The sequence below is a fragment of the Phalangium opilio genome, unplaced genomic scaffold (genome assembly GCF_054372755.1).
Source record: "Phalangium opilio isolate 3A_F unplaced genomic scaffold, DU_Popi_V2 ptg000046l_1, whole genome shotgun sequence".
Taxonomy (NCBI): Eukaryota; Metazoa; Arthropoda; class Arachnida; order Opiliones; family Phalangiidae; genus Phalangium; species Phalangium opilio.
The window spans coordinates 3,731,484-3,747,679 of NW_028324169.1; the positions used below are offsets into that span (position 1 = coordinate 3,731,484).

General features: G+C 35.4%; 1 protein-coding gene across 1 annotated transcript; it reads left to right on the forward strand.

The window, feature by feature from the left end:
* The first annotated feature begins 702 nt into the window (after positions 1-702).
* Positions 703-2,085, forward strand: LOC149676379 (uncharacterized). The gene has a single exon (XM_089838708.1). It carries the CDS (start codon positions 703-705, stop codon positions 2,083-2,085), a length of 1,383 nt encoding a protein of 460 aa, XP_089694834.1.
* Positions 2,086-16,196: the final 14,111 nt, after the last annotated feature.

The following is a 16,196-nucleotide window of genomic DNA, read 5'->3' on the forward strand; positions in this document are numbered from 1 at the left end:
CGTTAAGTAACACATTTGGGGCACGAATTACCCAAAATTCACTAGTTAAATCAACTAATAACGTTAAAATTAACCTTTAAGAGCTTCGAATCGGCCAAGTCCTTGAGAAGACGTCACCAGAGAAACTAAGGAGTCTGAGCAATTTTTAAATCCATCTGATTGGCTCTTCAATTATAGTTATTCTCAAAATTGCCGCTACTGGTAAGTGGCACTGAACGGAAATAGGCTAATTTCTCGTGTAGGGTGGTCTGCCAGAATGGGGAAAAAATTCAACCGAAAATGTTGTATGGTCTCTACGGCAGATAAGTATGCTTTTAGCGCCGTTAATGGGGTATTACATTTAATAATATTATATCAACTCTTTTTAACTATGAAAAATTTATATTAAGACATTGAATTTAATGTGTGTTAGATACAAAAATTAAATAATTACAAAATAATTATAAATTACTTGGATGGTGCCACTCTCGAAAATTTAAAATTACCAGGGGGCACTAACATTTAACTCAAAACTGATTTTTGCTGCTTGTTTTAAATTTTCTGTACCTAACACAGTTTAATTTCAATGTCTCAATGTTTGATTTCTTATTGTTAAATGGAAGGAAAAAAGACCATTTATACACGAAGCATTTCTCGCGAGGGGTTTTTCTAGAACCTTTAGGCGAGATGGGTACCTAGTTGGATAATTTACAACAAACTAGTATGCCAGTTATCGATTCAGTCCTAGAAATCAGAGATAACCAAAACAATTTTATAGAATCCAATACTGGGTTTAACCGAGTTCAGTTAGACAGAAATGCAGCGTTTTTCATCCTTGAACTTAGGGAAAAGCACAAATTGCCAGTTTGTGTTACAAACAGCATAACCAGTAGCTTGGCTGGTTTGATAGAGACTTGCTTGGAGACCATTATAGCATTAAACGAAAATAAGGAAGGACACGGGGTAGATAATAACGATAACGGGATTGAGAACGAAGCTCGTGTAGTTAGTGATTCTTTTCTTGGAGTAATTAAGAGCAATTATAAATTAGAGAAATACTGCAAGGATAATTTAAATTTTATTGAACCAGTTGACTATATTTTAGGGACGGAAAGAATAAATGGCAAAGTTTTCAAACGCACCCTAAGTTATGTTCCCATTATTAGAGTTTTGCAAAATCTGTTCTCTCACGAAGATGTTTGGAATAAATTTAATAGGGAAAAAAGAAATTTTGGTTCAAACCTACTGCTTGATTTCGATGATGGTGAAATCTGTAAAAACCACCCTCTATTTTCAAATGATCCGAAGTTTTTGAGACTTTATTTTTATTTGGATGAAGTAGAATTAAATAATCCATTAAGATCCAAACGAGGGCTGCACAAAGTGACTCTTGTTTACTTCATGATTGGAAACTTTGACCCATCTCTTCGCAGCAAGCTCAGTAGCATTAACTTAGCCTTAGTTGTTAGGTTTCCAGTTTTAAAAAAATATGGGCTAGCTAAAATTTTAAAACCGCTAATGGATGACCTCGAAAAGCTTCAGACCGAGGGATTTGAAATTCAAAATCAAAATATTAAAGGCGCTCTTGCGACTATATCAGGCGATAATCTCTCCAGCCATAGTGTAGGTGGTTTCACACAATGCTTTTCTTCAGGTCGGATATGTCGTCAATGCATGATTAAAAAGGAGAACATTTCTGATATTTTTGATGAGAAAAACATGATAATTAGAACTGAAGAGATTCATAGGTACCACCTCGAAGCTGTGATTAAAAATCCAGAGATTGCTTCCATATATGGTGTTAAAGGTTCTTCGCCTTTTTCTATACTCGAACATTTTCAAGTAACTACTAGTCTGCCACCTGATATAATGCATGACTTTTTTGAAGGTGTCGTGCCAATGACTCTGAAATTAGTGTTAAACCATATGATAAATTCAAATTTTATTGCTCTTGATGAAATCAACAAGAGAATCGATGGTTTTCCTTATGGGTCATTACACAGAAAAAATAAAAGCGTACCAATATCAAAGGATAAATTTTCAGGGGCTAAGATTTTGACAGGTACCGCTGCTCAAAAAAGACCTTGTTTTACTTCTTGCCTTTAATCTTTGGCTCTTTTGTACCCATTGGTGATTCAGTATGGGAACTTTTAATAATTTTAACTGAGATTGGTGAAATTATAACAGCACCAATTATAAATAACTCGTGGATTCCTTACCTCTATGAATTAATTCAAGACTTCATGAACTTACTGAATGAAACTCCGAATTCTCATTTCATACCAAAAGTTCACTATCTAACACATTATCCTAGACTAATTAAGTGTTATGGACCACTAATACACTTATGGTGTATGCGATTTGAAGCTAAGCATCAATATTTTAAGATAATAGCTAGCAACTCTCGTAATTTTAGGAATGTCTGTTCAACCATATCTAAAAGGCATCAACTTCTTCAGTGCTGGGAGCAAAGTGCAGTCCATGGGTTTGAAAACGGAGATATGTTGAAATCGAGGAAAACTACATTTAGTCAGCTTCCACAGCAGCTGAAAATGACACTCGGACATTTAATTATTTCAGATTCGGATGTAATGCGAATCGCTGCAGAAATAAATCACGAGGCTATTTTGTATAAAGAAGGGTTTGTTTTTCCCATATCCATGTCCCCAGAAGATTTTCCGACCTTTTTTAAAATATACTTTATAATCGATATTAGAAGCAATTGGCACTTGTGTGGTAGGGTTTTATTTAGCTCAGAGTACCTAAAACATTACAATGCTCATGTAGTTCAAGAAATTAGCGATTGGGATATCTTAGTGCCTGGACAACGGTTCCTCGACTACCATCCACTTCAAATATATAGATTAGATTGGAAAGACATCGTCATGAACCACAACGTTGCCAGAAAAAAAGAAATTACTCGCCAATAATATTTTCTGGGCCACTTTTTCTGTTTTTAATGTAATACCTAGCCAAAAGTGCAACTAATTACCAACTATTTCTTAGATGTCGATGTTGACTTTCCACGTAACGTGTAAAGAAAGCAAGAAGCTTTTCGAGTGCAAGGACACAGCCACTGCGGAGGAGTTTTTAAGCCTCATTGAAAAAGTTTTTAATAAGAAAATTAATAGTCTATAAGTATTCCACGATGGTTTTAAAGACTGGCTCGACTTTGACCTTAAAACAGGTTTACCACCAACTATGGCAAAACTAAATTTGCAGTGTACTGAAGATAACGCAATCAATGAAGTGACATTGTGAGAATTAAAAATCCAGTCTATTTTATTGGTTTATTAATGCAACTAAATTAAGTGCTTTATTTTTTGCAGAAGTCAGGGATTTTTGGATGTGAATAGCTCTCCTACCTTGCTAGAACAAGATGACAGTCAAAATATAGTCACTCCGTCGTGCTCGTCATCAGAATCAACGTCAAATCATCTTCCCCTTAATTACAAAGTACCGACATTCCCAACAGCTGTGATGCAGCTAATAAATGACAAAAACTGTGACTTATTTCGAAAGAAATATAAAACAGTTATTGTAAATGTACTCTTCGAGGATATGATGCGCTATAATGCGTAAGTAATATTTCAGAAAGTAGTTTATTTCCCTATATCTCAAGTATTTTTTCGAACAATTTCAGGTATCCTAGTACTGATGATTTTCAAAGAGTTGGTGCTGCCCTCATTTGCAAACATAAGTTTTTGACAGACCGATTGCGTACGTCAAACGATCGTGGATATGTAAGTTTATTTCAAGGATGATACCAGCTAGGGGAGAGTTGAGAGGATCCAAGATGATATGGCTCAATAAAATTTTCTCCAGGATTTAATTTTCTGAGAGTTACCTTCCCTTTTGTGTTCGCTGGCGAATCTACTTAACTCTTATTCAACCCTATGTCCTTGGCTATTTTATGTTACATAAAATTATGACGTATGTTTTTGTGATAGAGCACATGGATTACGGCACTTCACACAAAATTTAGGCATGAAAGGCGACATATGGATCATTTGGAACAGGTACAAAAAATGAGGAAGATTTTCAACCAGAGCAGAAAACGAAAACTTGAGATAGAAAATGTTGATGAAAATTCGGAGAAACCACAAGAACTGAAGAAGAAGAAGATAAAAAGATCATCAGCAATGGTATTTGAATATATACAATTAGTTTAACTGAAAGGCGTTTCGTAACTAAAACATATCGCTAGCTACTTTCAAGCATTGCGGAAGATGATGATTCAGTAGCATCGCATCTCAAAATATTGAACAAAGAGCTAGAGAAGCTTCATCCAGATACTACTCTTTTGGAAGAAAAAATGTTTCGAACTTGCAACTGGAGGCAAAATTACGATTATGATCATTCTGTTCAACAAGTAACTGAAAAATTTCCATTATTGGTTAAAAATAACCAGGTATTTTCTTTGATATTAGTCTGACTTACTTCTACCATGGTAGTGAAGAAAATTAACTACCTTAAACGTTTTTACTACTTGATAAAGGAATTCTGAGAGAGCGATAGCTCTCTTAGATAAGACTTCATACTGCTCTTAATGTATAAGGAGGGTTTTTTGTTTGGATGTAGTTTTTTTTTGTATTGTATTAACGGTTTTGAAATAATTCCACAGAACTACAATTTGGGCCCTTAATATGTGGTTAAAATTTCAAAGAGATCCATAAATTAGTTTATTTTATAAAAATAAAGTTGCTAAGGGTGGTTTTCATTTCCATAAAATTAATCACACCTTTTGATGAAAAACAGGAATTTTTCCCATAGAAATAACATGGGAAATGTTTCGAAAAAAACAAATCGGTTACTCGCGATTTAGAAAAACTATACGTTGGTTTGTTTTGGGAACGGTCTTAAATTAAACTTTAAAACTATAATCTAGGACCATTTTTCTTGTTACAAAGAAAAATTAATTTTAAGTATGTTTAATTTAAAATTTTAAAATCTACCCTAATCTGCGATATTTTAGCATGAATACACTGTTTTATTAGTAAATATCAGCGCGACCAATATTGGCCTTTTTTTACGTATAGTTGCCTCATAATAATCCGATTGTTTCTTCTTAATGCCTTTTGGTTGAAATGGCCTATCGATAGTGAGATAAGACTGCTTTAATATTGCCGCCGCGACAAATTACCCCGTTTTGGCCGCCATTTTTTTAAGGGGAAAAAATTTGAGAGTGGGTCCTTTCTCGTTGTCATTTTCATATTTTTTGAGGATTTGCTGATGGATGGATTTTAAATATAATATAAAGTAGGTTTCAAGCTTTAATATAAGCCTAATTTCATAATTTTCCACCTTTTTATTGTCCCACAATCTATTTCTAAACTTGGCACTTTTTTTAAGGCGGTGAAATTGCGCTAAGCCTTGGCTTACCATTAATTTTTGCCGTTTAAAAAATGTTTACCTCTCGTTGCCCGTTACTTCGCCTTCTCGTATCGTCGTACTTAAGTTTAGACTTTGAAAGTAGTGCTTTCTTTTCTTAAATATTACTTAATTGTATAAAATTTCAATATTATAATTGCGTAAACCGAATTCAATGTTGTTTGTTGATGGGACGCGCCTTGCATTTGAATTTCGTTCCCTCCCTTTAATGGGCCGGAGAATTTTTCTTTACCGCCGCCTTTCGGTCGCTTCAGACCTGAAAACAGCTGTAGTGAGAAATTTTATTTACTGCTGCTCTTAATGTATAAGGAGGGTTTTTTGTTTTAAATGTATGCGCTCGGTGTGTTGTTGTGTTTGCATTTTAATGCTTCTAATCGTTGTGCGCGTCGAGGTTTAGGAATCCAACGTGTGTTACGAAATGAAAATCAAGGGTGGATACTATCCTATATGATCTAGGCTTTAAAAGGAATTTGACGGCGACATGCAGTCAAGCAAAACGGTATTAGGCCTTGCATATGAAAATTTAAACCTTTTTCTAGGACCATTTTTAAGGATTTTGAGAAAAATTAAGTTTAAGTGCTAAATTTCATGTCTTTTTGCAAACTCTACGCATAAGGGTTTGTTAACAGGTTTCTAAACTGGTGTCACCGGCCAATGATAACAAATACGTACATCATTTTGTTCGTTGAAATTGCTGGTAAATTAATCGATAGATCACACGATCACTAAACCCTGTCAACAAACCAATTAATATTTTTTATTCAGACTCTTCCAATCATTTTTGTTGGGTAACTATTAAATTTTTTATTATTTTTTTAGTGCTTATTTTTAGTTACCTAAGAAAAAATTAAACGATGACCAGTTTATTTATATAATGATTATTTTAACATTGCCCAAGAAAACAATAAGCAATAGCCTGTTTTTAATTCTCACCAGGTGCCAATGATAACTGCTACGAAGATAAATTGTTTGTCAAATTGCTGGTAGAATAAATGTTTGATTAAGTCGCACGATCACAAAACCGTGTCACCAAAAAAACCAGAGCTGTGCTAATTAACTGGCAACTAATTGAATTGGAATTAGCAATTGGACAATTATGACTTAATTAGCAATTAGGCATAGAGGCTAATTAAATCCCTTTACACACTGATAAACAAATAAACCCTGTCAACCCCACTCTTGGACTACGGGACCATCTAGTAACGTTTGTTTAATCGAAACCACACCATTTATTTGCTTTAAAATTCGACAAAATTTCATTGAGTTATGAAGATTGAAGAAATTGATTAACGCGAGTTGATAAAGAAATTGTTTCATTTATTAATATTTGCTTACAGCAATTAATGATACATTCATATTGGTATAAATTGTTTATTTCTGTTAATAGGAGTTAAAGGGATAAGAAAATGTTTTTATGAAATATATTTGTAGCTTCAAACGGGTCAACCATTTTTTAGATAACTGGAAAACTAAATGGTTTTGAATCAAAAAGAATGGAATAAGGAAGGAAAAGTTAGTTTATTTTTTCAAAAGATAACAAAATGGTTGGGAAATCATTTCCTAAGTTCAAGGGGTAATGAAATGACTGGTAAATCTTTTCTTCAGTTAAAGGGATAATATTTATTAAAATGGATTAATTAGAACGAACATTAATTTATTAAAATGGATCAAAAAGAATGGAATAATGATGGGAAAGTTAATTGAATTTTTTAAAAAATAACAACATGGCTGGGAAAATGAGTCTTCAATTCAAGGGATAAAGAAATAACTGGGAAACGTTTTCTTAAGTTCAAGGGATAAAGAAATCACTGGGAAACATTTTCTTAAGTTCAAGGGATAAAATTTATTAAAATGGATTAATTAGAACGGTCCTTTAATTTATTAAATAGATGAATATTGATGAAAAAAATTATTTGGTTCAAGAGATAACCATTTTTAAGTCAAGGAATAACGTAATTGCGGGTCAAAAGTGTCTTAAGTTTAAAGCAAAGCGCGGGTCCAGTGGATCCCCTACAAGTTGACTTTCCTTACGAACTCCAGTTTTGGCTTGGAGAAGGCAGGAGGCATTTGTGGGCGGGATTTATAAGTGCCCATATAAATCCCGCCCACTAGCCTTTGCCAAGCCAGAACGGGAGTTCAGGAGGAAAGCAAACTTGTAGGGGATCCACTGGACCCGCGCTTTGCTTTAAGGTATTACAAAATGGCTGGGAAACCATTTCTCCCGTTCAAAGCATAAACAAATGATTGGGGTAACCATTTATTATTTTAAAGGAAATAAAACTTTTCTAAAATGGATTAATAAGAATGGAATATTAGTCCATTAAAATGAATTAAAAAGAATGCAATAATTTTGGATGAAATTAATTTATTTGGTTAAATGCTTTTTGACAAAAAAATTGAATGAAAATTAATATGGTGATGATGCTACAAAAAATATAAGAAAAAATATACTAATTATCTTCAATGAAAATTTTTAATTGAAACTCAAGAAAAGAATTGAGAATGCAAAAATATTTAAAACTTAGGCTATCAAGATATTAATGAAAAAAAAACCCCAATAGTAACTTCTTTTCCTGTGCCCCAATATAATAAAAGTGATAACTTTTTTAAATGTGGTTTAATACTTACAAAATATTTACAGTGATGTTTCCATATTGTTGGTTGGGATGGTGGTGTTTGGGGGGTATGGTCCCATTTCTCCCAATTCTGTGTTTCCCAAAATACATTTTTATCCCAAACTTTCCGATTCCCAGTTCTCCCAATCTTATATTTCCCAATAGGAATTTTTATCCCAAACTATTCAATTATCATTTCTCCCAATCGAATGGTTTCGTCTAATATTTTATGCTGCAAAGGGTTGCTTTCAAAACGACTTTGATTATTTTTAATGCGAATAGGTTAGGTTAGGTTAGGTTAGGTTAGTTTAGTTTAGTTTAGTTTAGTTTAGGTTAGGTTTGGTTTGGTTAGGTTAGGTTAGGTTAAATAATTTTCCTACCAATTAATGTGAAGTGTTATTCCAAATGTATTATATTTTTCTGCTAGATCCACGAGAAAGTTCGTGTTTTATAAATCTTTTAACTATGGTACGCCTTTTCCAAAATATTAATGTTTAACTTCATTGACTTCTCAAATAATATGCCTTTTCCAAAACATTACTGTTATGTTAGGTTAGGTTAGGTTTGGTTTGGTTTGGTTGGGTTAGGTTAGGTTAAATAATTTTCCTACCAATTAATGTGAAGTGTTATTCTAAATGTATTATATTTTTCTGCTAGATCCACGAGAAAGTTCGTGTTTTATAAATCATTTAACTATGGTACGCCTTTTCCAAAATATTGATGTTTAGCTTCATTGACTTCTCAAATAATATGCCTTTTCCAAAACATTACTGTTGTGTTATGTTAGGTTAGGTTTGGTTAATAATATTTTATAAATCATTTAGCTATGGTACGCCTTTTCTAAAATATTGATGTTTAGCTTCATTGACTTCTCAAATAATATGCCTTTTCCAAAACATTACTGTTATGATAGGTTAGGTTTGGTTTGGTTAAGTTAGGTTAGTAATATTTTATAAATCATTTAACAATGTTACGCCTTTTCCAAAATATTGACGTTTAGCTTCATTGACTTCTCAAATAATAAGCCTTTTCCAAAACATTACTGTTATGTTATGTAAGGTTAGGTTTGGTTTGGTTAGGAGGACGTCTCTTCCTCTTTGGAGCGGTTATACGCTTCAAGTAAGTGTATCCCTTAAGAAATGAAAAAATAAATAAGTAAAACCATCAAATTCTACTCTATTTGAGTCTTTTTGGGTGTGCAATATTGGGTTAATTGGAATAGGAGAACTGGGATTTGGGTTGAATGATGTTTGGGTAAATGGGAATTGGGTGTTTTAAATTGGGTGAAATGGGGAGTAACCTGTTCGACCACCAAACAGAAAATACAAGATTCAGGAGGAAAGAATAAAAAAACTAAAATGGGAACTGGATGCGGGGAGAAAAACTCCATTTGAATATCTAGAAATCATAAAATGGAAATTCAAACTAAACTGAATATGTAAAACATATCATTGTTAATAAAACAAAAAAAATCTCTTGAATTTATTAACATTTGTTTTATGCTGAATTGGGAGAAAAGAAATTGGGGGAAAAGACAAAGTGTAGGGTCAAATGGGATTGGGAGATATGGGAATTGGGAGAAACGGTTTGGGTTAAATGGGAGTAAATCGTTTGGGGTGGTGGTGGTTGTGGTGGTGCTTGGGGTGGTGGTGGTGATGCTTGGGGTGGTGGTGGTTGTGCTTGGGGTGGTGGTGGTGGTGGTATTGACTGGCAACGGGTCGTCTATCATGTAACCGTATATAAGACAACTATATATATATGCTTGAGCCTTTAACACCTTTGGCTGATTTGTGTGCGATATACTTTTTTATATATTTCATTTTGGTCTTACATGCAGAGATTCTCTGTCCTACAATTTCAGTCTAATATCCCCTTTTCTCTAGATACTTTTATACCATAGAATATCTTTCTACCCCATTGCCAATATTAGAACAAAATTACGCTATGAAAGCCATGGCAATAACAGGCTCTAACTAATTTTGCTTGCATTAGGGCTACCTAGGGATAGCAGGGAACTTCACTGTCTTTTTTATTTTCAGTAGGGAGCTTTCAGATGGGATAGTAGTACGTCACACCCTCCCAATTCTTACCGCTGTTCTGGTAGCCATATTGGGTGGTCTCGGCTTCATTCCTGCTTTAAACCCTCCAATATGGCAGCGTAAATTATGTCACGAGACTCAGCTCCAACTGAAAGCTCTCTATAACATTTTATTAAATTTAAAACTAGTTTCCCTAAATGAGACCTTTAACGAAGTGCATAGAAGTTTTTAGGTAGCCCTGGGAAAAGCAATCGAAAATATTTAGTACCTCGGTTTTGCGGACACTCCCGCATTATGTGGCCGGCCTTCTTGCACTTGTAGCAAGTCCGGACCCATTGCCACCGTCCGCGACCGCCGCCTCGTCTTCTGCCCCGTCCTCCGCCCCGTCCACGACCGCCGCCCCGTCCGCGACCGCCGCCGTAAAAATAGGCGTTAACAACATTTATGTTTTTGCCTTCCATTACTAAACCCAAACCGACAAACAAGAAATTTCATTGAATAGTTTACAATCAATTACTTTCTATCCAGTTTAAAGTTTAACAATAAATTTAAACATTATAACTTCAAATTTTATGACTTAGCTTCAAAACCCGTTAATTAATAATTTTAACTATTAGAAATTGTGTTTAAAACATACTTACGAGGTTGATATACGCTAGCTTGCTTTAAATAAAGTAATAGCTTTGGCAGGGGCTTTGGTGACAGTACTTTCCCGCCAAAAAATTCCCTGGGCTAGGAGAAGCGGCATAGAGCAATAAAATGGGATTGGAGACTATGATTTTACAGCAACGTATCCAGTTATAATTGCTCCATGCTACTACTCCAGAGGGCACTAAATTCAAGTAGCTTATGCCTTATTCCCTCCCACTTGGCAGCCTTGGCTTCTATTTTGGCGGGAATTGTTACAATTTCCACGTCGTTCCGTTCTCTTACAATTCCGAAGACTTGTAAAAGAATATTAATTGCCACGAATCTTAATTTTTAAGGTTTTATATGATTTATAAACTTAAGTATTTTTGGTTTTTTTATGTTCCTATTGTTCAATAACTTTTGTTCTCATTTCAGATTGTGAAATTGTCTTATTTACTCTTAGTCTTAATAGGTTTCACTTTCCCTTGTAATTATATTGTCTTCATTAATTTATATTGTATTTTTTTTTCTTTTTACAATTTGCAATTTTGTCAGTTTTTTTTTGACACTGGGTTCTTTATGTGCGCCTAAAAGGTTCCCTGTGTACCTATTATTCGGCCAATTCTTTGTGTTTGGCAAAAAGGTTCTCTGTGCTCTCAATAATTGGGTTCTCTGTGCTCTCATTAATTGGGTTCTCTGTGCTCTCATTAATTGGGTTCTCTGTGCTCCCATTAATTGGATCTCTTTGTTTATCCAAATTGCAAGTTCCAGTGTGGGATTAAGGTTTCCTTGTGACCTATTGCAATCTGCGTCAAATACGGTACTGCTTGTACTGACTAGAACTCTGCAGAGGTTGAATAAGATTTGCTTTCTTGTGCGATTCGAAAATTTTCATAATGTTTTGTCGGGAGAAAATAAAGAGAAAAAATAAATGCTTAGCAATGCAAAAAGAAAGAGCCCAAAATAAATTGGAACTGTTAGTTAACAGTAAAGCTTTGCAAAAACAGCAAAGTAGACAACTTGAAAATAAGAAATACTATCTGAAAAACCAGGACAATATTCAGAGAAAAAAAGCAAATAACTATGTTCAGCATAAAGTTGCGCGTGGTACAGCAAAAGGTGGTAAAAGGGCTATGGCACCAGGTGGCACCACTAATGTTGGTTTCTGTTCAAAAAAATTCAAACCCAAACCTAAACCAACTAAAGTAGATAAATTTGGTTTTGCGAAAAAGCTCCTCAATGCGGGGATTTTCAAAACGAAAAACAAAAAAATTATAGCCGAAAGCTATAAAAGGTTTTTAGTCAAACGTCTCACTGAAAGATTGGCGGCGTCAGAGTCTTTTAACGGTGAGACTAAAAAACAACGCACGAAGTCTATCTCTCACAAGCTAAAATGCCAAGTGCTAGCTGGTAGAATATTGCATTTGAAAAGGCAATTATATTCGGCTTACCACGCCCAACTAACGAGCATTGTTAGTGAATTTAAGGATTTTGTTCAGAAAATCAAAGAAATTGGGTCCATTGACCCTGGCAATTTGGCAGAAGTTGTGGGTGGGAAAAGGCTTCACAGTAGCATGAAAGAGGCCTATTTTCATGAAACTACCTATTATGTGATTGGAAATAATGGTAAAATATTGAAAAATGGCGATGAGTCACATTACGGCAAAATTTTTCAATTGGATTCTGATGGTAGTATAAGAAAAGTTCTGAGAGACTGTGCTACCAGTTCGACTAAAGAATTGTTTGTTGACGAAATGGGAAATATCGTTGACATGAAAAACAATAACGCAACTAGTAATGTTGAACTAGTTTTACAAGTTAATGAGTCGGGTGTTGTAACGAATCTCTTCAACATTGTTGAAACTGAAGAGAAGAATCCAAAAGCAAATTTTGTGATCAATGAAGGTGGGTTTATTCAAACCTTAAACAAAATTGTATATTGGGAATGCAGTGATATTTGTAATGTTCGAACTCGAGCCATTGCAAAAGTACTAGCTTTCGTAAACACAGTTGCCAATGCGAATGAAAAATCTTTGACTAAAATTTTTGACTCTGATTTGGACCTTTGCGAATTAAGAAAACAATTTTGCAAAAATCAAACGTGTCTATACCACCAGATGGGGACGCAATAGTGGTGAGAATAGTTCCGTTCCTAGGACACACTGCTTACTGCGCTGATAGCGAAGAGTGCCAAAGTCATTTGCGTGCTTTAGCTGAACTGGCTCCTCACTATTCGGGAATTAGAAATATTCTGAATAATATTTATCACGTCAAAGCGTTACTCAACGCGTTAACTAAAATCTCAACTGAAATTGAAAGTGGTGATTACGAGTCTGTGACGAATGTCATGGCGGAATTAAGGAAAACCCTTGCTACACGTGGGAAAAATTTAAATAAGGAACAAAACGATGCTCCCGAAGGAAGCGTTAACGCTCCTCAGCCGAGTCTGGATGAAAGTCAAATCTTGAGTCTTTATGAGAATCAATTCGCTCGGGCAATGCTAAACACCAACGAGTTTCACGACACGCCCTGCGACTGCTGTTTAAGATTACTGAAAAAATCTGATTTAAGAGCAGTAGAAAAACTGGTAAACAGAGCTGTTTTTGAGAACGAGGCCTATCTGATTTTAAGAGCTGGCTGGATAATGAATAATTCCGACACGAGAGAAGCAGACATGCTACTATGTCGTTACTGCGCTACGGATTTGGGAAAGGGTAAAGTTCCCATCAGATTGTTTCTGAACAACTTGGCGGTTGACAATCCTCCACTAGATGTCACCAGTTTAAACATGTTTGAGAAAGTTTTAATTCAGCTTGTGAAGGCCTTCCACACTGTGGTGCGGTTAGGCACCAAAACCAACTCCAACATGCAGTTTGGCACGGTTAAAGCTTTGAAGGGAAGAGTAATTTATCTTCCAATACCCGTTAGTACAGTCATTTTAGCCCAAAAATAGAGGTAACCCGCAACAAATTGAAACAAAGCTGAAAATTTCCGATCTTATAGATTTTTGGGCGCTCTTTAACGTGGTGTGGTCTCCCACACTCTCCCATTGGAGGAATTTCCGCCATATTGGAAAATGGCGGACAAAATCTAGAAAACGTTTAATAACTCCGGTTCTGCTTAACCGATTAACACGTAATTAGGCTTCAATTGTAGATCACCTTCAAACACATAATTCACCTCTTAAGATATTTTGTCCTACAACAAACTGGAAGTTCACAATCTGACTCTGAAGATTAGCCTCATATAAAAATGGGAATTTAAAGCATTTTATGGTTTCTATATTCAGAATACGTATCCAAAATCGAGAAAAAGTTTAATAACTCTGGTTCTACTAACCCGATTAACAAGTTATTATGCTTCAATTGTAGATTACTTTCATACACATAATTCATCCAAACGATATGTTGTCCTACAACTAACCGGAAGTTCACAATCCAGCCCGGAAGGTAAGGCAAATCTAATTTTTGAGTATTTCGAAACGGTTTCAAGCGAAATAAATGCAAAGAGGGTTTTAAACCTAAAATATATTATTCCCACTATATTTTTACCTCTTTATGTGACGATGACGTCACGGAGAGGTATTATACTGGACGTGTGTGTGGGGGGTGTCTGTCTGTCTGTGTGTCGGTCACCACGTCCGCAGTTGGCAAATCGGAACAAACGTTTTGCTTGTACTCCCAACGTTAGGATCAAGAAGTGCGTGGCGATCGGCTAGGGTTACGAGAAACGTCTAGCCTCCCAATTGCAGGGCTTCATGCAATTGCGGGTTTCTTATCATTTATTGTGAATCAATCGCCTTATATACCCTAAATTTCCAAAAATTGTTAAAGAGGCATACGCTAGAATTGAAACGTCAACAATAGCTATGTTTAAAATTATTTTAGGAAGTAAGTTTCTTAAAACGACTTCAGTAGAATTACGTTAAACTACTGACGACTAAAGTAATTAATATCAATTACATTTTCTTAATTATTTTCTTAATATTATTAATTGCGTCTCGTATCGGAGAGGTTTATTTTGGTTTACCATCTTGTATATTAATATATTTATCAATATTGGTTAAGCTTAAGTTTAATCATAGTCCTCTACTTGAGGTTGAGCCACAAAATCTCTATGTTTATTTGAACAAGATACTCCCTTGCATTGTCTACAAATTGAAGAACAGACTGGACCAGTTTTACCGCATTCACATTTCAAATCACAGACTTCCTTGCATTTACTAGGAATCATCTGCAGAAGCTCAACTGGAGCAGGTTGTAGAGTGGTAACGATTGGTTTGAGTTCAGATCCTACCTGTCTCCAACCCCATTCTCTAGCATTTAGGCTGCTTCCAAGCCACGTTTGAACTTGGTGATAAACTCTATTTGAATGTTGCTTTGCTGCCGCACTTGTTGGTGGAAGAGAAGCTAATTCAAAAGCTCAATTCCATAATCTTCATTTAAAGTATACACTTGGTTATGTCAACTTTGTTTCACACGCTTTAACTCAACTTTAGCCGTATTGACAAGTGTGGGCGAACAATGGTATATATTAAAACATTAAGTTTTATGATGGTAAAAAGGCTGTTTTACCCTCTCCCGTACTATACATTATAGCTTTCGTCAGAAAAGAAACAAAATTTGTCAGTAATAGGAACTATATGTTTAATTTTGGATAGACTCGCTGACTATGGCAGAAAAATGAATAAAAACATTCTCAGGAGACTGCAAGGGCTACAAAACGAACCGTCCAAAACAGGCGGTTTGGAGAGCGAGTTAGTTCTTTGCGTTGGCTGCCGAATAATGGTCAGAAGGAATATCAGTTTTGAAAAAGGCGTTGTAAATGGTACGATGGGTTTCGTAACTGGGTTCAAGAAGGACGAACATGGAAACGTTACTGGGATTTTTCTAAGAGTAGATCGCGAACCGAATAACGACGACGCTAACACTGACTTTTTAGTTGAGAAAATTTGCGTCAAATTTTTGCTCATGGCAAACATTTACGTTAAACGCTCCCAGTTTCCCGTCATCCTGGCGTACGCTATTACGATACACAAAAGCCAAGGCATGAGTTTAAAATGCGCCATTAAGGATTTGGGTCCGAATTTATTCGGAACGGGCATGGCGTATGTGGCTTTATCGAGAGTGACGTCCTTAGCCGGACTCCATCTATTACAGTTCGATCCGACTAAAATTAAGGCGGATGGACGAGCCATAATGGAATATAACAGGCTTCGCAAAAAATATAGGCCAGATATGCCTCTTTTGGAAATAACGGAGTCGAAAGAAAGTAGAGGTGGGAAAAGAAGTGCGCCTACACTATCTAAAAGCCTTTTAGAAGGCGAGGAAGAGAGATGTGCAGAAACACCGAAGAAGAAAAGGAAAGCTCAACAGAGTTTGGATAGTTGGCCCTTGAAGGGTTTAGCTAACGATGACCAAGTAACATGCTATTCTAATAGCGTTTTGCAACTACTCTTATTAGTGCCGGAATTAAGAGAATTGGTTAAATCTTACAATGGATCATTCGTTGAAAAACCAGTTTTACGTTGCCTCCATAACAC